Source organism: Amphiprion ocellaris, chromosome 20 (assembly GCF_022539595.1).
Source record: "Amphiprion ocellaris isolate individual 3 ecotype Okinawa chromosome 20, ASM2253959v1, whole genome shotgun sequence".
Lineage (NCBI taxonomy): Eukaryota > Metazoa > Chordata > Actinopteri > Pomacentridae > Amphiprion > Amphiprion ocellaris.
In genome coordinates, this window is record NC_072785.1 from 20094404 (window position 1) to 20115848 (window position 21445).

The following is a 21445-nucleotide window of genomic DNA, read 5'->3' on the forward strand; positions in this document are numbered from 1 at the left end:
CAGTTCCACAGTCCTGGCTGTGCTCTCATTTCACACACAGAGCGCTCTCTGGCAACACATATTTGGTGTCTTGTTTGACTAATTATGTCCAACAAGATGCCTCTAGGGCCCCATTCATATGTTTGGATACTACACCGGGTCATGAATGTCTCGAGGAAGGAAAGAAGACTCTATTGTGCATGAAATGAAGATGTCATATGTTGTGACATTCAGCCTCGATTGCACAGAAAAAATGCACAGAACTCACTTAAAGTCAACTCATGTAATAATCAACACTTTAAAATTTGCCAAACAAACTCTATCTTAAGAAAGAGAAAATGGCAATTTAGATTTTATGGCATGTTGCTTTTATATTCATTTGTCAGGTTGGTACATTCATATTCATATTACAGTAGCACGATTTAACAATGTGCATACAGTCATAAAAATGTCATTAAAAGTTTTATACATTTACACATCCAAATGTAAAAAACAAAACATTCATTCTTCTCCCTTGTTTTTACTGAGCTAGATAACAAATCATTTATCTTGTACTACATTTTCCACTGAGCAACAACCTACACTTGGTCTCTGTCCAGCCATATATAGCTTGCAATCTGTTCTCTGCAGCATCTGGACATGGTAATGAAAAATGCAAAATGCATGAGGCACACAGCCTCCTGGGTCTTGTCACTGCATCGGAGAGCCTACGGGGATATTTTTGGTTTGTGAAGAAGAGGTGTAAAAATGCTGGAGTGTGACCTCCTGCTTCCTGTGAGGTCACTGGGAGAGACAATGGCCTCATGAGGGCTTCCAGCATGTTTTTGTATTAAAGGACTCTGTTTACTCTAAAGTGCTGCTGAACATTTCAGAAGCACTGCCATCATACTTTTTGATTTCATCATAGCTGTGGCTCCCAACTTTTACACTTTTGACCTCTTAAACTGAAGCAATGCCTGTCTGATTGTGGCTCTTCATCGCTGCATGGAACCACTACAGCCAGAGTTTTGAATTGAAATGATATAATTTGAAAGGAAACATCTGGGGGTTTTGTTGTTTGTTATCCTGTTAACTGCCTCAAGGTCTCTCAGATCAGCATTATGACTTAGTTAAGTTATACTTAGAGCTGCTCAGGTGACTTTGATCCATCACTTAGTTTTGCTGCCAGACTGCTGGCAGACTTCCCATGATGCACTGAGCACCTCTTCTCTACGCTCATCTCCTTCACTCTCTGTCCATAGTATATGCCACCACTGAATATCACTAACTTTGTGTCTCCTCTCTCCTTTAGATGTTTAGTTTTGTCCTCCTTGCAGGTATCTTCTGCACTTGTTACTGGTCTCACCAACCTCTCCAGTGTCCATTGCTCTCTTATGTGCTTTTTGTTTCTGCTCTCCTTATTTCTCTCCGCTTTAGCATCACCTTAACTGCTTCAAGGTAGATGGCTGTCCTCTCCAAGCCTGCTTCTGGTGGAGATTGTTACTAGGTGGAAGGTATTTTTTTCTGCTTCCCACTGTTGCTAAAAAGCTACTCAAAGGGAACTGTTGGCTTTCTTTCCATTGCATACTGTCATAAGGTCTCGATCTTACCATGAGGAATGCCCTGAGATGGCTTCTGTTGTGAATTAGCACTGTATGAATAAAAAACATTATTTAATAAAATTGGGAACCACTGATGCAAAGCAATGTGACCGGTCTGAAAAGTCTCCGTTTTGTGTCCCAGAGTTAGCATTTTCTTACTTCTATGACACTATTTCACCAAAACAGTTCTACTCTCCCTGTGCACTTCTTTGACACACGTGAAACTTTGTTTTGGCGACACCTAATGACCTTGCTACTATGTGATATTTCACATAATGCTCGTTCCACTTCACATTTCAGTCTAGCCTTCACTCATTCTCTCTGATCCACTCTGCACTGTGTGAAGATGAGTCAACAGCAGAGCAGCCCAGACGCCGTCCAGCAGGAAGCTGTGTTGGTAGTAAAGGTGTGTGCCCCTACAGGCCTGCACACAGAGGCTTCCTCACACATATCAAGCCAAGGCACACATTACATTTTTTACTCTTGGCACCAGAATCTGGCAGCCACTCTTCACTCTGACCTCACAACACCTCCCAAAGAGGAAACAACCCTAATTACACGGCTACACAAACACAGAGGAGGCACATCCTCAGTAGTGTGAGTAAGGCTTGTGGTTTTTTTAACACAGTGAGAAACGTCTGGAGTTGATGTTCATCTTGGTGAGGCCCAGGTGTTTGAGAGGGGTGGACAGGGCGAAGGCAGCCTTCATGGGGATGTCACACAGCAGGTCCGACTCCTCTCCACACTCCTCCAGCTCGTACGTGGCGTCGTCCAGCATCTCCTTGTGACGATCGCACACCTGCTCCACCTTCAGCCGGTGGATCTCCCCTCGCAGACGGATGAGCTGGCGGGCCAGACGGTTGTCCTGAACTTGCATCTCCCTCTGAGGGGAGAGCAGGGGAGAAGAAACTGAGATTGAGTGAGATATACCAGAGCATGTGTGGAAGTTTGTATGTGAATGATAGTTTCTATCTTCTCATCGGACTGTGCAAATCATTGGCATGTGGAATATCAGGGTTAGAGGCCGAGACTGTGAGAAAACAGGCATCTTATTGTTTTGCTGTCTTTTGGATCAAGGGAAGCACTCATGCAGAGCAGATCGCTGACACCTGAGGAGATGAATATCTATCTGAGAGGTGAAGATAGAAAGTAGATTCTCAGGAATGGATCTGTTGTTTTAGGAGATGGCAACCCTCTGTACTAAAATAGTCACCCCATTTCAGTATTGTATACCTTTAGGTTATAATGAGATGAAAACACTCACCAGCTCTTTCCTCAGAAACTCCAAAGCATCATCAATAGTATCAAAGCCACAGATGTTGCGCACAACCAGCTCTGACTTCTCATTTTTCAGGAGTGCAGGCATGGAAACGACTTGTCCTCCAGAGTCCGGGCTCTCTGCTGAATTCCTTTCCTTCCACGGTCCACTCTGGACTCGCTCCTGCCATTCCAGATAGGATGGTCTGCGGGTCTGTAACTTCAGCTTCTCCGTCAGCGCTTTCAGGCTGTCCAGATCCTCCGTGTTTCCCTCGGAAGACTCGTCTCCAAACTCTTTAAAATCCATCGGCGCGGCAGTGGCTCAACCTCGGGGATTCACGTCAGACTCTCTCTCACTGCTGTGGCAGTTTGGAGATTGGAGCGCAACAGGTCCGTTCCTCCTTTATAGAGAGAAATGAAACAGTGACCGCCCATCCAGAGGACAGAGAGGCTGGCTGATTAATGCGCTTTTCTGTCTGAGAAAGGCAAACATTAAGAGCTTACAGCAAAGTCTGGGTTTCACATGATGACGGAAAATCATTTATGATTTCTAGGAATTAAAGTTATTCGGAGATTTTCGAGTCTAGGTGCGTCTTCTTTACTGTTTCTGTTAATCCACTGAGTGCCCTCCAATTTTAAAACACTTTTCTTGCGTATTATGTTGTCAGCAAAGGTGGCAGAAGGAATGGAAAGAAATACTGTAGCAATACTCTGGTACAAGTAAAAGCCACTCATTTCAATGTTACTTATGAAAAAAGTATAAAAATGCAGCTACTCGTGATCCAGACTGGCATATTTCCCAAAACTGGATTATATTTGTTCATGCATTAATGAGTTCACCACTTTAATGTTGGAACTGAAAGTGATTGAACTACTTTATGTGGTTCATCTGCTGGGTAGCTTGTTAATTTAGCCTCAGTAGCCATTAAGGTTTTATCCTAACCTATCATTTTGAATCATAATTTAATTGTTGATTATATTTTGGATTATTAGATTAAACCTACAAAGTAATTTAAGTTATCTGGAATAAGAACTGCAACGTTTGTTTCTGAAATATAGTGGAATGGAAGGAGCAGAAAATGGAAATATTCAATTAAAATACAAGTAACTTAAAACTGTATTTAATTACGTATGAGTAAATGTGCTTAGTTACTTGTGATGAGTGTAGAAATCTTACATAGCCTAATACAATAATAATGCTGATAATGGCCACCGTCAGTGTATCAATTATTATTTATATCCTATATTACATACTGGCTTAGCTATTAGTTATGATGCATTAATGTGTTCTGTTCTTCTTTTGAACTAGTTTATCATCCTGAGCAGTTTAATCTGAAACAGTGACTTGACTTTTGGACTGCCATGGGTTTGTTACATAAAATCATCACTCAGCAAAATAACTAAGCACAGTTGTCAAACAGCCACATGTGGCTGATAAAAGATTAGATTTCCCTCTTAAAAATGAACTTGCAAAAAATTTAAATACTCAAGTGAATTGCCAAAAAGGCAGAATTATTCTGTACAGTATGTACCTGCACTCCACTACATTATAGAGGTAGCTGTTGCACTTCTTTAAACTCTTTTTACAAGCAGTACATAAAAATATCAGCAGCATCATCTGATAAAGGCTTAAAAAGGAAACACTGCATCGGCCCAGAATAAACACTGTCAGGCAGACTGACAGCTTGTCAGGCTAAACGTTTTCAGCTTTGTAGAAAAATGTTACATAAATCTAAATATAGCTGTATTGCATGTGAGCTGAAGAAGGTTTTTTATTATTATTATTTTGCCCAATGAAGACATACTTTTACAGCATTGTATTTTATGTCTGTGGGCCATCAGGGGAAGAGTTGACATAAAAATATCAAAGTCCTTATAGGTAAGTTTTGCCACTTGACAGCTAAGTTGATAACACCCCAGGCAGTTATTCTGGGCTCACAAGGCTCTTCTATCTAAATGAATGAATGACAAGGGGTCACAGGGTCATATGTGCTTGAAAAGTTTGTCGACTTTAAAAAGATGTAAGATGGGAAAGGTGATTTTGGGAGAAGCAGCAGGACATGTGTCATACATCCACCATCATCGGAATTCTCCCACAGATTTCTACTCAGGATTATTTAAGTGGGAAATCTCTCCCTCTCATCTCTGATCATATGTTACTTTCACTACAGGAGAGACTTGATGTTCTCTGCAATTAACTGGGAAAAAAAACTGCATATATCTGTATTTTCATTAGCAATTTGCTAAAATGAGAATTATGAACTTATAAAATATGACTAAGCCATTCACCACCTCAGTGAATGTGAATCTAATTCCATCAACACTAAAAAATCCACTACAGAAACCAAACTGTCGGCTGGGTCGCTTTTGTAGCTTTACGCATGGCTCCATCTGGTGGTCATTTATTATATTACATACATCTCTGCTCCTTCGCTCCCACCTATACAGTGTACACAAGTTTCACCAGCAACATATGTGACACATTTCACTGTTTCTGCTTCACAGGAAACGTTCAGTTCCGTCTTTTGTCGCCTCAAGCAACACATTTTCCATTTCCAGCGCCGCCTCCTGTTCACCGTGCTGTGTGCGTAAAAAGGTGTAAGGCCACGGGAGGGGATGGTAGTGTTCAGGGTGAAAAAAAACGAAGTCTTTTTTCTATTTATAGATTCATTATCGTCAAACAAATAGTGCGCAACTGCAGCGCCGCTCAGCCAGCTGTGCGTTAAGAGGAGGAAGCTTGCTTTCGGTTTCTAACCAGAGAGGCGTGGAAGTGATTTGGAGTAAAGGCAACGGTTACTTGTTTATAAAGAAAAAAAAAGAAAAGAATAAAGTTGTGAAGCGGAGGTGTTTTTGGCGCTTGAAGGGGAGCTGATGGAGTTTTCTGAGCACATCAAGACGGCCAATGTGGAGGATGTTGTGCTCCGGCAGCCGCTCCACCCGCCGAGCAGAGGAACCCTGTGCATCACCGGCCACCACCTGCTCTTCTCGGACAGGGAGGAGGGCAGCTCCCGGCAGGTCCTGCTGCTGCTCAGGAACATAGATGCCATTGAGAAAAGGTGGGTGGAAGACGAGGAAGGAAAAGTGATTGATCACTGCTGAAACCTAAACCAAGAAGTTTAGTGTTGTGTCATAACATGCAGATATTTAACAAGAATAATAACTCCAGCTTCTAGTTACATTTGCTGCCAAATTGCCAAAACTTGACACTTAATTCAATTAACAGTCTCATTGATGTGTTAACTTGCTCATAAAATCTAATTATAATGTTTAATAGTGCTATTATGGATCAATTTTGCATGATCAACCTGGTAATCACACTAATAAACACTGTGTAATCCATTGTCTAATTACCCCCTCACATCTTTTTTTAACCAGTGTGGAAAACCTTTTGGGCTATTCGGGCTTCTTCTCTAAAGCAGGTCTCAGTGAAAGGTTGGAAATCATCCCTGTTGCTTTGTGTCTGCTGCTCTTCTCATGTAGCCGGAGAAGGAAATTTGCTAATAAGATTACAGCAGCTCCTCTTTTTCTCTTTGCTCATGTCACGTGTCGCTTGTTACTAACAGGTTTTTCTCAGCTCTGTGAAAGTGCTGCTGGAACCAACTGATGCTATTTTTGAGAGAAGGTGTCAAACGCCCGTTTATAAGGAAGAGAAACCCAGCTCCCACACTAGCTGACTGGGTTTGCCTTCCTTTTCTGCTGCAAGTCAAACCTCCTGCACTGCTAAAGTCTAAACATGAAGGGTTGAGGTGGGCATGGGGGTATTGTTTTTATTGTTTTGTGTGTGAAGCATTGTGTCCTGTTTGTGTGTGTGTGTGTGTGTGTGTGTGTGTGTGTGTGTGTGTGTGTGTGTGTGTGTGTGTGTTTCTAGGACGTCTGGATCATCAGGCACGATTACCATCAAGTGTAAAGATCTGCAAGTGCTCCAGCTTGACATCCCAGGAATGGAGCAGTGTCTCAATATTGCACACTCTATTGAGGTATATTAAATAATAACACAGCACAGCTGAGCCCTGGAGCCCAGCACACAGAGATAAATAAATTAGTATTTACTTTTCTGTCTTATAGTATTATATTCTTGCATTTCCTGTCGTTTCTTGAACGACTATTTCCTTTTTTATCTCGGCTTTTTGTCTCATCTGTTTTGATGTCTTATTCCAGTCTCTTCCTCTCTCTGCAGACCCTGTCCTGTCTGGACAGTGTGTCGGAGATGTATCCTTTCTTTTACAGGCCTGCTGATCTCAGCCTACAGGACCAGTGGGGTCTCTCATCCCCTGAAAGCTACTACAGTCAAATGAAGGAGCTTGTAAGCATCATATAAAACTCTGTTTCTCTTTACACTTTTATAGAACGTATTGACGAAAAAGTCCCAAAGGCAACGTTTTCCAACAATGATCTAAAAGCCACATGACAGGAAAATACCAGGGAAGCTGAATGCAGGGGTCGAGATTCAGGATATCCCTGTTGCTTAGCTTTCATTTGTTTTCTCTTAGCTCCAGAATGTGCTGCACACAGCTTGAATTGGTGCGTAACACATAAGCGTCTTCCTCTGGGAATGTTGGTGAGGGGTGGGCCCTGAAGGCGGCATTGTTGAATGTGTTTTATGGGCACAAAATTCCCAGAGAATGTGGGATATCTGTACTGGAGAGTGTCCTGACTCCTGCCACTTCTACCGGAGCTGAGCTGTTCTGTGTTGTTGGCAGCAGCAAAGGGAAACTCTAACCTTTAATTGGATTAAAAGGAATTAGTTGGCAGTTGGGGGAATTTTCTCCTTCACTTTCTTGATGACTCTTTGATGAGAAGATTAATAGCACTCTCATATCTGAATGATAAGCATGAAGGTGCAGCCAGTTCATTTAGCTTAAACAAGGTTAAACAGCTAGTCTGGCTCCGTCCAACCATTAGAAATCTGTACTGATCTGTACTGAAAATAATTGCCATTTTTTGAACAATTTAGTGTTATTTTACAGATTTTCTCTGCTTTGTTAAAATACAACTACAGACTAGTAAAATCACAGAAAGAAAGTATAAATTTACACTGATCATTACCTAAAAAATACACGTCAAAACTCTCCCCATCAAAAAATCGTTATTTTTATAAAGGTACTTCTGACTCAACTGCAATTCTGTTTGAGTGTAAAATAAAAAAAATAGAACTGAAAAATGGTGTGTATTTTTCAAATGTAATTTCACAGATTTTCCTTGTATTGGAAAATTACAGACAATGACTAGCAAAATCTGACAACAAAGCATTACTTACATGACCAAAAAAAGCTAGAACTGTGCATCATGTACACATCAAAAATCTGGATTTGATTCAGCACATTTTGTACACAGAGGCAGGTCAATGTGCTTTAAATAATTATTAGCAAAAGAACATTGAAAGGAAAAATAACTGTTTCTAATAAATGCTTTTAAAAATCAAATACATAGTTTAAAACAAAGAAAAAAGAAAAGATTACATAGTAACACTAGTAATAAAAATATTACACATTGCTACTACAGTTATAAAGTAGCTGTAAAATATTAATAAAAGATAAACAATAATAAATTTCACAGTACATGGGGATGGAAGTTTTAAAGCTCAATTGTCAATCAGGCACATTAAATGAGGAGCATTTTTGACCTTGATTTAAAAACTGCAGAAGTACGATGCCGCTTCTATAAGTTTATTTTGGACTCTGTGTTCTACTGGACGGCCTGAGTCTATAGATTTAAGCCACGCCCTTCTTGCTTTATATCCTTTAAACATCTCAGAGAAGTGTTCTAGGCCTAAACCATTCAGTGATTTATACACCAATAGCAACATAAATCTGTTCTGTTAGTCAAAGGGAGAAATGTTCTCTGTTCTCTTAGTTCTGGATAACATTATAGCAGCACTATTAGGAAGAAGCTGATGCTGTTTACTTATCTTTTTGGGAAGTCCTGTTAAAAGAACATTACAGTAGTCAGCCCAACAGGAGCTAAACGCATGAGTGAGCTTAACAAAACCTTTTGCTTATCAAACCTATGAATTGAGGTTTTTGCTAAAATGTATTGTCCTTTTCTTGTTACCACACACATTAATTTCAGTTTTATCCTTATTTAATTATTTAAAAAATGTAATTTGTCTTGAACATTGACACAGTGACTCCATGGGGATGTGGTCATCTGGTTAGAGAGACAGTTATATTTGGGTATAGTCTTTATAACGCTGGTAATCAAAGTTTCAATTCTGTAGAATTTGGCCAAAAGCAGAAACGCTGGCAGACTGTGGTGGAAAACCACCAGGAACATGTTTGGCACTAATGACAAACTTGTCGTTATTAGTGTTGGAAGTTTACCACTTGTGGCCCACGTTGGCAGATTTGCTGGCAAAATAATGTGTTTGCTGCAGATTTCTCACAAACATTTTGCTTTTGTAAGTGATCATTTCTGTCTTTTATCTGTTCAAATGTCAAAGTCTAAAAACAGTCATTTGTGTGTGTGTGTGTGGGGGGGGGGCATTTTTATACTAAAACTAGACATATAATGTGACTGATAATGTTACTGAGCTTTAGAGGCTCTCATAGTGAGGTTATCTGCCCCACTGTTTACAGTTTTGGTGCTGATCTAAACTAACTGGCTTCTGACTGTAACTTTGTATTTATCGTGGAGTAGTTTTAATAGTGACTTTTTCTATATAACAAATCAAATAAGTGCATTTTGCAAAAGTGTTTGCTGCTTTAAATCATCATAATGTGTCTAGTAACACTTAAAGATCCACAAAGGATAAACCTAAAGCACAAAGCACATGCTATGGATTTGTCATTTTACCCCTAAATGAATTTTGTTTTACTTTTCTACCCCTACATGAAGTCAGGAGTCAAATCAAAGTGCAGAACCAAACTGAATAATCCCTGTTAGGAAGTTTCCTGTGACAAAAGTATCTGACATGGTACTAAAGTTGAAATTGTCCAAGCTGTCATCCCATGTGACTGTCCTTCATCACTGACTCTCCCCTGTGTTTGCAGCATGGCCGGTGGAGGCTGAGCAGTGTGAACAGAGACTACTCAGTGTGTCCCTCCTACCCTCCAGCAGTCATCGTCCCAAACAGCATCGATGACGACACACTGAGGAAAGTGGCCAAATTCAGACAGGGAGGACGTTTTCCTGTCCTCTGCTACTACCACAGGAAGAACGGCATGGTGAGGTGTTATAATGTTCTCCGCTAACCTAAACATATAACTGATCTTTGCTAATGGGGCAAATGCTTTTCAGGTAATCATGCGCAGCAGCCAGCCACTGACGGGAGCCAATAGGAAGCGCTGCAAGGAAGACGAGCTCCTCCTCCAGGCTGTGATTGACGGCTCAGACAAAGGTTACATTATTGACACCCGCTCCAGTCAGCAGGCTCAACAGGCCCGCATGACGGGTGGAGGGTTTGAGTCCAAATCCTGCTATAGCCACTGGAAGAGACTGCACAGACAGATGGAAAGGTGTGTATGCAGGGAAATATATAATGGAAGAGGGTGCTGGTCGTCATTTGATGATGCTGATGCGTCACCTCAAACTAACCTCTTTAACTTTACTGTGATCATGCGTGTGTGCAGAGGCAAAGCTCTCCAGGAGAGTCTGATTAAACTGGTGGAGGCCTGTGGTGATGAGTCAAATAACATGGACCGCTGGCTCAGTAAGCTGGAGAATTCAAAGTGGCTGTCTTATGTCCAGACTGCTCTGTCGACCGCCGGCCTGCTGGCTGAGTGTGTGGAGAGGTAGGAACTACAAGGAATCATTTTTCTTTCTTCCTTGTCTTATTGGTATTTAAACTTTTTAACCAATTGTCATAAAAATATTCATTTAAAAATGGGCTGCTTTGGCTCTGATGCAGCTACTCTTCTCTGTAGATCAATATCCCACCTTCATCCCTATCTGACTGCCTACATGTCATGAGTTTTAGACTTTTAACATTGAAAAATAAGTGTTGAAATGTTTTTCTTTAATTAAGCATGTGTAAAACATAAATAAGCAAATATATTTTAACTAAGTGTTGTAGTTGAGTTTGAGATATTCAAAATTTTGGCACCATGATTTTTGCTGCAAATGCAGACTGGCTCTAAATAACAGTTATTGGTTTACTTGATCAATAACTGTATCACTATCTATCCAGAAAACAAAAACACATCCGTTGACTCCTGTTGTCCATTTGTCTCATGTTTGTGTAGTTGCAACATTGTGTATTCTGTGAGGATATGTTCCCACTTTGAAAACTTCATACGAGGGAAACTGTCTAAAAAATATTTTTAATATTATTTTATCAATTTAATCTATTCATAATACAGTATTAATTTAGCAAATGCAGCCTGTGTGAGGTTTATCACCCCTATCTAGCCAGGAAGTTCAGAAAAATACCACAGGTGAAGGCTGGACAAAGAAGTTAGGGTTGTGTAACAAATGCCTCCAGCACCAACAGACACCTCTAAAACATTTCAGTCCTTTCAGCAGCGTGAACAGGAGGTTTCTGTTGTTGTTTTGCTTAAGAATAAATGCATGTGAGCCTTTCATTGTGCATGAAAAGGAACAGGAGTGTAGAGTATGTATTGTTTTTTTGTGCAGGGACGGTCATTCTGTTCTGGTTCACGGCTCTGAAGGGACAGACTCTTCTTTGCTCATCAGCACTCTGGCTCAGCTCATCATGGATCCCTGCTGCCGCACTCTGGACGGCTTCCTGGCTCTGCTGGAGAGGGAGTGGCTGCAGGTATAAATACAGTATTTAAATGAAAGCAAAGACAAAAAATTCCAACAGAAAGCTTGCTATCTGATGCTGTACAACTATCTGAATGGGAAATCCTTAACAAATACGTGGATCCAGACTATAAACCGAATTACTGCCAAAATCTAATGAGGAGGTCCTTGTGTCATTTCTGACTTCCCTGAAAATTTCATCTAAAGTTTGTTTTTGAGTAATGTTTTGCACAGACGGAAGGAAGGAAGGATTCACGTACACTGATCGCCTCGTTCCTTGGCAGAGTAATCATGTATTGTAGCAAGGGGGTCCAACATTACATGAGAAAATACTGCAAATCTCTCTACTTTTCATCTTCATCTCATTAGATACAATAATTTTCTGGGCTTGCATAGTGCATTGGTGATTAGCACCGTCGCCTTGCAGCTAGAAGGTCCCTGGTTCGCCACCCGGTCTGGGCCTGGGATCTTTCTGCATGGAGTTTGCATGTTCTCCCAGTGCTCAGTTCACCCACCGGGTACTCCACCTTCCTCCGACAGTCCAAACACATGCTGAGGTTAACTGATAACTTCAAATTGTCCGTAGGTGTGAATATGAGTGTTCTTGTTTGTCTCTATGTGTAGCCCTGCAATAGACTTAGGACCTGTCCAGGTTGTCTCCTGCCTTCACCCTAAGTCAGCTGAGACAGGCTCCAGCCCCCTGCAACCCTAATGAGGATGAAGCGGTGTATAGATAATGGGTGGATGGATGGATAATAATAATAAATATTGTAAACTGTCTAAATCATCTGGGTATACAAAACATTAATAACGTTCAGTACAATTAAAAAAGTGAATAATTTAAATGAAGATCAAATATTCCAATAAATAAAATCCAGTTCATAAACCCTGAGTAAAGCAGTTATAGCCAATATAAAAACATGTTGCAATATTTTGTTTAGTTTCACATTTTCAGCTAACCACTGAGCTCACATGTCTATATGAGCAAATCTCTTTCTAAAAGGATATTGCTCCACAGTCCAACTCTGCCAGGAAATGCCTTGACAAAAAAAAGGTCATATTCAGGCTTCTGCGTGCAGCGGGCACACATTTAATAAAATGTGGTTCCCAGTGTTTCCGAAGGAAATTGTTTCCCTTTTCCAACATTAGGACTCATTTTCACAGACCCACTTTCAGTATGTTGGTAAATGATAGACGTGGTCACCTTTCTGTTTCTTTCATTTCACATTTTTCAGCTGCTAACAGTCTTCAGCTACTACAAACGGATGGCTTTGCTTTAAAACAGTCTGACTTGTCTCTTACCTTGTACAACAACAATTTATTTTTTTAAAGAATGCAATATTTTAGATACGATCGTACAAGATAAGCAAAGAACGATGCATACCCAAGATTCATATTTACATTGCAGGTACCCCATATGGTGCAGATGTTCTAATTAGGTTTTGGAGCACCTTGCTGCATAGATTTGCATTTGAATGAGGTAACACTTATTTCACAGAAATAACTCCTTAACACCGTGGGCTCTCGAGTTTTAATTGGTACCAGACATATAACATGCAAAGACAGACAGACTGCTGTAAAAATCTTTGCCAATCAATGAGCTAACCTGCTTAAATATACAGAAAACTGATTGTTCTGTAACCCAAGAACACTACATCGGAGAGATTTAACACATAAAACACAGGTAACTTTTATGGATTAGATCTTTAGTGGTAGGGGACGCAACATGATTTCCATTTTTGTAAACCAAGAAAAAGCAGATTTTGGGCATAGCGCATAAGCGTAATAAAGTGATTCACACACTTCTACATGCTGTATGTTAACTCAGTACTACAGTTTATACATGGAGATTACTTTGACCGATGTACTCACTTATATTAAATTACGATTAAATAATATTATGCTTGTCAAGCTCTTGTGTTGCTTTGTGTTGCCTGTGTTTGTATAGGCCTATTAGTGCATGTGCACGACTGCGCACAACCTCTGAGGATAGTGGGGGTTGAAAGTGTCTGTAAGTGTTATTTCAGGAGATGGGGACTGAACAGTTTGGGAGCCCCTGGATTAGATGATGTGGTTAGACTCTGTGCATCATGATTCTGCTTGATTGCATCCACATAAACATTATTACATGGTATTGACTCCACTGAAACAGATAAAAAGAGATGGGAATGTATTTGCTAATACTTTAGAGTTGAAACCAAGCCATACATAATGAGCATAATACTGTGTTGCACAAAGTACAACAGACATCTGAAGGTGACATGACACAGAATGGTGTGTTTGTTGTGGCTATATTAATGTTTATATGATAGAGTATTCTTCTCTGCAGGCAGGACACCCGTTCCAGCAGCGATGTGCCCACTCAGCCTACTCCCACACTCGCCTCCAGCAGGAGTCTCCGGTCTTCCTGCTGCTGCTGGACTGTGTGTGGCAGCTGTGGCGTCAGTTCCCTCTGGCTTTGGGCTTCTCCGAGGCGCTGCTCCTCAGACTGGCAACCGAAGTCTATGCCTCTGACTACGGCACCTTTCTGTGTAACAGCGATCAGGAAAGGTCAGGTTCATTTTACAGTGTTAGTCGTCATTACAGAGAGGAATTGTCATGTACAGCTTTCTTTGGAACTTTCACCCTTTCTCCTCACCCTTTCCCATTCAGGTGTGCTGTGGGAGTGAAGGATAAGACGCACTGTTTGTTCCAAGCCTTGCTGAGGCCCAGGGAGAAAGATTACTACTCCAACCCCTTGTACGAGCCCACTGAGCTGGCAATCTGGCCCTCGGTTCACCCTCAGTCCCTGCAGCTCTGGAGAGGTGAGCTCTGATTGGCACAACTCCATCTTTCTGACCCATATTCAGAATCAGCAGTGGAATCACAGTACTGTTGGCCTAAATGTTGGTGTGTTACTGTTTACTTGGTCCCTTGTCTGCGCCTCAGGCTTCTTTCTGAGGTGGACCCAGCAGATTCGTCACCTTGAGGAGGCTCAGGAGGAAATAAGGAACATGGTGATCGAGTGGGGCAAGTTGGCACTCAGCTGACGCCCCTCCAGTGTGTGTGAAGAAGTGAAGATGGTCAGCCTGAACATGTTGAACATGTCTGATGGAGGAATGCTACCGATGTGCAATGCCTTAACAATCTGCTGTGTTTCAATGTACAGAATTTTTTTACCCTTTTATAAAAACTGTAATACCAAAATAGCATTCATGTCATCATTTAAAAGAATATTTTGGGAAATATGCTGTTCAGTAACTGTCAGAGAAATAGCTCAGTGAACCACAAATTTATGTTTTTTCACTCATATTTTAGTACAGATTTAGAGAACTGCATTAGTGAGGTTTGTTACCTTTAGACATAGCAAGCTGATCAGCCTGATTTCTGCATATTCATATATAGAGCATGTATATAGACAGAAGTGACAAAACATTATCATCGGCTTATTCCTAAGGCTGTGAATAAGAATTGATTCCCCCCAAAATGTCTCATAAAACCATTGTGGAGCTCTCTGTACTTCAGTATAATTTTACTGCTTTACAGCCAGCTCACTGACTGTTATTTGTCTTTAATAACAGCTTGTGTTAATCATAATTACAACGGTGTAATTACTTTTAGACATGTACTCACTCATAAATATTATCAATAGAAGAAGACTGTATGACTGACACACCTCCCAGTCCTGTTAAGCTCAGCTAAACACTCTTTACAATACAAATCCCTGTGCACAGCAAGTCAGCATGTTTGCGCACATGGAGCTTTGCAAGCTGGAGACTGTAGTCCTGTTCAGTCAAGAGCCACAAGCCCCGGTGATTACACACAACGTGGACAGGAACCACATAGCCCAGCATGACTTTCTACACCTGCTTATTTAACCAGTGGTTACTGGGTGAACTGAAACGGTGACCAAATCGGATGGTAATCTTTTAATTCTGACACTTAAATGCTGTCTTATCAGCTCATATAGTTAAGAGGAATAGTTGTGGATTTGCTAAGTTGCATCTGCTGGCTTTGGATCAAGAACCACTTATCTGGGATTTCTGAATTTGTCAGCACACAGGTAATATATCATTTCCTTCTTTTTTATTTATGTTTTAAAAGTACTTCTTGTGACACAGTTATCATTACCAAGATGTGGAGGTTAAATGTGATCACTTTGGTCTGATTTTCTAAGGACTGCTGCTGGACATGCAACCGAGTATGCGGCTCTGTGTGCCCAGTGCGGCTGTGCTGGGCCTGTTTTGCCGAGGCTGCCTCAGCAGGACACGGAATTGGACCAGTCGCAGCTTCAGTTCTTTGCCCAGGAAGATGAGCAGGTGGAACAGTGAGGAGCCCTGCAGCCCCCAGCCTCCTCAGGAAAACCCCCGTGTCCTCATCACAGGTGATTAAAACAAATTCCCATCTGTCGTTAGCACAGAGGGGCAAAATAACTTTCCCACAGTTACCCAAACACTGAACCCGTGAAGCTGCCATTGTTTTCTACCACTTTCACTGTGCAGCCGCTGCTTTATATTGTTGCCCACATTTATAATAGAGGCTGAGTTTCTTGCTTAGTGAGAGTGACTCAAACTATTACCAAGAAAATTCCTGGTTTGAAAGAGAATAATGTAGGAGTATTACAGTGAAGAATTCCTGTCGTTCTAGCATCAATGGCTTGGATGGAATAGTACAGACATGTGCTGCCTTTTTTGAGTTGTTTTCACTGTGCACTAGTGGCAGGACCCTGTATTGATTCATCACAATAGGGTGCGTACAGACAGTATTAGTGACATAAAAGGGCCAGTGAGTGACTGTGAGGAGAATAATGGGCTGCTATCACTTTTTGTCCTGGGATAAAGCTTTGGAACAAACAAAAAGCTCTTTTTTTTCAGCTGAAACATGGTGCACCAAAAACATGGATTTCACTTTCATCAATTTACAAATCCCAAAGCATTGAAATAACATTTATCTAAAATATTAAATATTGCCTTTGTGTGCAGGTGGTCTGGGGCAGTTAGGTGTGGGACTTGCACAGATGCTGAGGTGAGATGTGTAGAAATTGCTGTGACTTTAAATTTGTCACAATGTTTGAAGTTTGAACGTCATAATATCTTTATTAATGTCTAGGAAACAGTATGGAACAGACAATGTAATCCTGTCAGACATCAAGAAGCCTCCACCTCATGTTTTCACCAGTGGTATGCAAATTTTTCTACTTTTCATGCTCTGTCCATTTGGACAATGATAATTTTTCCTCACTCTGTAGAATCTGCAGCTATTGTTTTTAATGATATCCCCAACTCACTCTCTTTCCTCTTTAGGCCCGTTTGTATACGCTGATGTGTTGGACTACAAACACCTCCGAGAGCTGATTGTAAATAATCGTATCACTTGGCTCGTCCACTACAGCGCTCTGCTTAGTGCTGTGGGTGAGGCCAATGTGGCTTTGGCACGAAAGATCAACATCACAGGTCTGTTTGAAATGACTACCCTTGACATGAACCAAGTGTTAAAGGGTCATCAGGTTTTGAACTGATCCCCTCTGCTGCTCTTGTAGGCCTACATAATGTGCTGGACTTGGCCTTAGAGAACTGCCTGCGCCTCTTTGTTCCCAGCACCATCGGAGCTTTTGGTCCCTCTTCTCCACGTGACCCGGCCCCTGACCTCTGTGTCCAAAGACCTCGAACCATCTATGGCGTGTCTAAAGTGCATGGTGAACTGATGGGGGAGGTAAACTCTGCAAATGCTTGTAGAAACAGCGATGATGACATATATTTGTCAAATCTCAATAGTAATCAGCTTCTCTTTCTTTAGTATCTCCATCATAAATACGGCTTGGACTTCCGCTGCCTACGTTACCCCGGTGTGATATCAGTCAACACACCTCCGGGTGGAGGAACAACAGGTATTGCTTCACCCCACACCTGCATATGTTGTGTAAGTACAAATCAGGTGGGTGTTTTGGACTAAGAACTCCCGACTTCTGTCTTCACAGACTATGCAGTTCAAATCTTCCACGATGCTCTTAGCACAGGTCACCATGAGTGCTACCTGCGACCTGACACCCGTCTTCCCATGATGCATATCTCTGACTGCCACCGTGCCACAGTGGAGTTCATGCAGGCTCCAGAGTGCCAGCTGTCACTGCGCACCTACAACATAGCTGCCATGAGCTTCACTCCAGAGGAGGTGGCCCAAGAAATACGCAAGCACCTCCCTCACCTCAAGGTCACCTACAATCCCGACTCTGTCCGCCAGACTATCGGTACGACTTATGGTGCACTCATGGATATACATTTTGGAAACAAATTACGTGGGGGGTCTATCGGTCCACACCTGGAAAATTTTGTGTCATATGCTGCATTCTGATGAATTCTTATGCACCAAATTGTGCCTTTTCTGCATCAGTTTGTGGTGTAAATATCTTTAATTGGGCTATATAAAAGAAAACAGAAATTTCATGTACTAGCATTCAAAATATAAAGGAATATACTTTAGTGAGGCTCTCAGAAACTCCGTTTTGATTATAAATATTGATTTCACTTGTAGATCAACTCTTCTCATTTAAAATTATTCCTGCTGTGTGAACACACATAGTCATAAGTGACTCTTCTGTACTGTTTGGGACAGTAACCTCTTCAAAAAAATTCTTGATTTGGTGCCAATATTCATCACTTGTACCATTTTGATTATTCAATAAATTTATTTATTGAATTATTCAATAAATGTATTTATTGGATTATTCAATAAACCCCTGGATTTTAATAGCCCATATTCAAAACTTTCTGCCCAAATGTCACACATATACTCTACCAGTCAAAAGTTTGGACATACCTTCCCATTTAATGGTTTTTCTTTATTTTCATGACTATTTACATTGTAGATTCTCACTTAAGACATCAAAACTATGAATGAACACATATGGAATTATGTAGTAAACAAAAAAATGTGTAAGTCAAAACATGTTTTATATTTTAGATTCTTCAAAATAGCCACCCTTTGCTTTGATTACTGCTTTGCAAACTCTTGGCATTCTCTCGATGAGCTTCATGAGGTAGTCACCCAACTGGTTTTCCAACAGTCTTGAAGGAGTTCCCAGAGATACTGAGCACTTGTTGGCCCTTTTGCCTTCACTCTGTGGTCCATCTCATCCCAAACCATCTGGATTGGGTTTAGATCAGGTGACTGTGGAGGCCAGGTCATCTGACGCAGCACTCCATCACTCTCCTTCTTGGTCAAATAGCCCTTACACAGCCTGGAGGTGTGTTTGGGGTCATTGTCCTGTTGAAAAATAAATGATGGTCCAACTAAACGCAAACTGGATGGGATGTCATGTCGCTGCAGGATGCTGTGGTAGCCAGCTGGTTCAGTGTGGACTCAGTTTTGAATAAATCTCCAACACTGTCACCAGCAAAGCACCCCCACACCATCACACCTCCTCCTCCATGCTTCATGGTGGGAACCATGCGTGTAGAAACCATCTGTTCACCTTTTCTGTGTCGCACAAAGACACGGCAAGTGGAACAAAAGATCTCAAATTTGGACTCATCAGACCAAATCGCAGATTTCCACTGGTCTAATGACCATTCCTTATGTTTCTTGTTCCAAACAAATCCCTTCTGCTTGTTGTTTTTCCTTAGATGTGGTTTCTTAGCAGCTATAAAGGCCTGATTCATGCAGTCTCCTCTGAACAGTTGATGTAGAGATGTGTCTGCTATTAGAAGACTGTGTGTCATTTCTGAGATGCTGTTAACTTGCGATTTCTGAGGCTGGTGACTCAAATGAACTTATCCTCAGCAGCAGAGGTGACTTTTGGTCTTCCTTTCCTGGAGCAGTCCTGATGTGAGCCAGTTTCATCATAGCGCTTGATGGTTTTTGCGACTGCACTTGGGGATACATTCAAAGTTTTTGCAATTTTCCGGACTGACTGACCTTCAGTTCTTAAAGTAATGATGGACTGTCGTTTCTAATTAATAAGACAACAAATTCCACAAATTAACTTTGACAAGGCATACCTGTGAAGTGAAAGCCATTTCAGATGATTACCTAATGAAGTTCACTGATAGAATGCCAAGAGTGTGCAAAGCAGTAATCAAAGCAAAGGGTGGCTATTTTGAAGAATCTATAATATAAAACATGTTTTGACTTATTTCACACATCTTTGTTTACTACATAATTCCATATGCTCATTCATAGTTTTGATGCTTTCAGTGAGAAACTACAATGTAAATAGTCATGAAAATAAAGAAAAACCATTAAATGAGAAGGTATGTCCAAACTTTTGACTGGTAGTGTATGTGCTGTGGGATATTAGATGGACACTGAATATTAAAATTGAAGCATCTGCCTGATTGTTTCTTTCTTGAACATACAGTGTACCAATGCCAGTCTGAAAAAGCACAGATTCAGACTTCTGGAGTTTCATATATTACAAACATAAGGAACCAGTCCTGTCAAAAGGGCCTTCTGTCTTGTTATTCTTCTTCAGAATCAGTTTCTGGTTCAAACAACCATCCAGCCGTTATCTATGCACCGCTTAATCTTCATTAGGGTTGTGGAGGGGCTGGAGCCTATCCCAGCTGACTTGGGATGTGGTTCAAACATGTATGGCTGTATTACTCCAATATTGAAACTTACTCTTGTGTAGAGCAGAATACTTTTGCAGTGTTGGAGTTTTCAGTGAGGAGATGTGCTGCAGCGACAGGTGACTATAGAGAGAGGCAGGGACTTCTTAAATTTGTACATCCTCGGAAGCAAAGCTGTAGAGTCATGTCTAAACCATTTTAAGGTGGGAAGGGTTTATTTTCGTGAAAAAGCTAAATATGTAACACAGTTTAATGGGTCAGCTCAACAGCTGGAGAGCAACATTTTAAGGATCAGATTTTAAGATTTGAAGAGTTTTTACTTTGAGTTTTTGCTTGTTCTTTTTGTTTTTTTAACCACTGGTAGTAATTTGGTCGTCTTGCCTGTCACTTTGCAGCAGACAGCTGGCCTGTTAGGTTTGATGACTCCAATGCCAGGAGAGACTGGGGCTGGGCACCGGCCTTCGGGATTGAGGAGCTGGTGGCAGACATGCTGCACTCTGTTCGAGACAAGAGGACCAATGAGGGTTTGCCAGTCAGCTAGCAAAACCTGCTCCACAAAGACTGACCAATGCCCTCCTGCTGTCTTTTCTTCTGCCTGCATTTACCAACAACACACTTCCTTTCACTTCACTCTTACAAGCTGTCAACTAGTATCCTCTGTTTCTCTGGTACATTACAGCAATGTGTCAGGCACTGATTGTAATAGGAACTTTCCATCAGAGCCTCTTAATATACAGTGGAAAGTGAGACATCATACACATGTGCACAAACAAACTCATTTCAGTCTTTTTCAGGAAATCATATAAAGTCAAACCTTCTTTTCATCTTTGTTGTTTTTAATTGTTATCATGGTATGAGCATCACTTTACACATGGGTATGTTGCCTCAGATTGAACAGAAAAATAGTAATTTCTTAAGCTCCAGAGATTTCCAAATGTCACGTTAATCTCATGCATGAACACTACAGTCTGTTACAATGTTTATTACAATGTCTAAAACTACATGGACCAGTTGCACATATAGAGAAACAATTCTCTTTTATATTTTGATTCTAGGATCATCTGGAATACTTTGCTCCATTAACTCCGGACTTTAATAACGCATCACGTATTCTGGCTGCTTTATAAAGCAGTCTTTTATGATGTCGTCTATCAAATGATAAACACACAATTTATGCAACCCCACTACCCTTGCTGTGGCATCTAAGAGGAAGCCTTTATTTTACTTTTTGCCAGCAGTGTGACTTTGGTTATGAATGAGTACCAATATTAAATGAAGCCTTATATACTCTGGAAAACAATGTATAAAAAATGCAGTGTACTTTGAATCAGATATTGAATAATAAAAAAATGTTATTTACCCAAACAACACTGATTACTGTAA

General features: G+C 40.9%; 3 protein-coding genes across 4 annotated transcripts; 2 read left to right on the plus strand and 1 right to left on the minus strand.

The window, feature by feature from the left end:
* Nucleotides 1-324: 324 nt before the first annotated feature.
* On the minus strand, nucleotides 325-3193 carry fam167b (family with sequence similarity 167 member B). The gene is made up of 2 exons (XM_023285311.3): nucleotides 2824-3193; nucleotides 325-2442 (listed from the first exon to the last, which is right to left on the minus strand). The coding sequence occupies exons 1-2, from the start codon at nucleotides 3121-3123 to the stop codon at nucleotides 2179-2181; spliced, it is 564 nt and encodes a 187-aa protein (XP_023141079.1). The 5' UTR covers nucleotides 3124-3193; the 3' UTR covers nucleotides 325-2178.
* A 1488-nt stretch (nucleotides 3194-4681) lies between these two features.
* On the plus strand, nucleotides 4682-14702 carry zgc:154055 (uncharacterized protein LOC556036 homolog). 2 transcript variants are annotated; one of them, XM_023285315.3, is made up of 11 exons: nucleotides 4682-5872; nucleotides 6192-6248; nucleotides 6685-6793; nucleotides 6994-7119; nucleotides 9806-9979; nucleotides 10053-10270; nucleotides 10385-10546; nucleotides 11388-11529; nucleotides 13846-14066; nucleotides 14169-14320; nucleotides 14445-14702. In XM_023285315.3, the coding sequence occupies exons 1-11, from the start codon at nucleotides 5688-5690 to the stop codon at nucleotides 14543-14545; spliced, it is 1647 nt and encodes a 548-aa protein (XP_023141083.2). In that variant the 5' UTR covers nucleotides 4682-5687; the 3' UTR covers nucleotides 14546-14702. The 2 variants fall into 2 exon arrangements, with proteins under 2 accessions (XP_023141083.2, XP_023141084.2); XM_023285316.3 differs by lacking the exon at nucleotides 6192-6248 and having other exon boundaries at nucleotides 5330-5872.
* Nucleotides 14703-15267: 565 nt separating this feature from the next.
* tdh2 (L-threonine dehydrogenase 2) lies at nucleotides 15268-21430 on the plus strand. Its single transcript, XM_023285318.3, has 9 exons — nucleotides 15268-15558; nucleotides 15673-15879; nucleotides 16478-16520; nucleotides 16605-16675; nucleotides 16799-16948; nucleotides 17035-17207; nucleotides 17292-17382; nucleotides 17473-17742; nucleotides 20458-21430. The coding sequence occupies exons 2-9, from the start codon at nucleotides 15687-15689 to the stop codon at nucleotides 20601-20603; spliced, it is 1137 nt and encodes a 378-aa protein (XP_023141086.1). The 5' UTR covers nucleotides 15268-15558; nucleotides 15673-15686; the 3' UTR covers nucleotides 20604-21430.
* The last annotated feature ends 15 nt before the right edge of the window (nucleotides 21431-21445 follow it).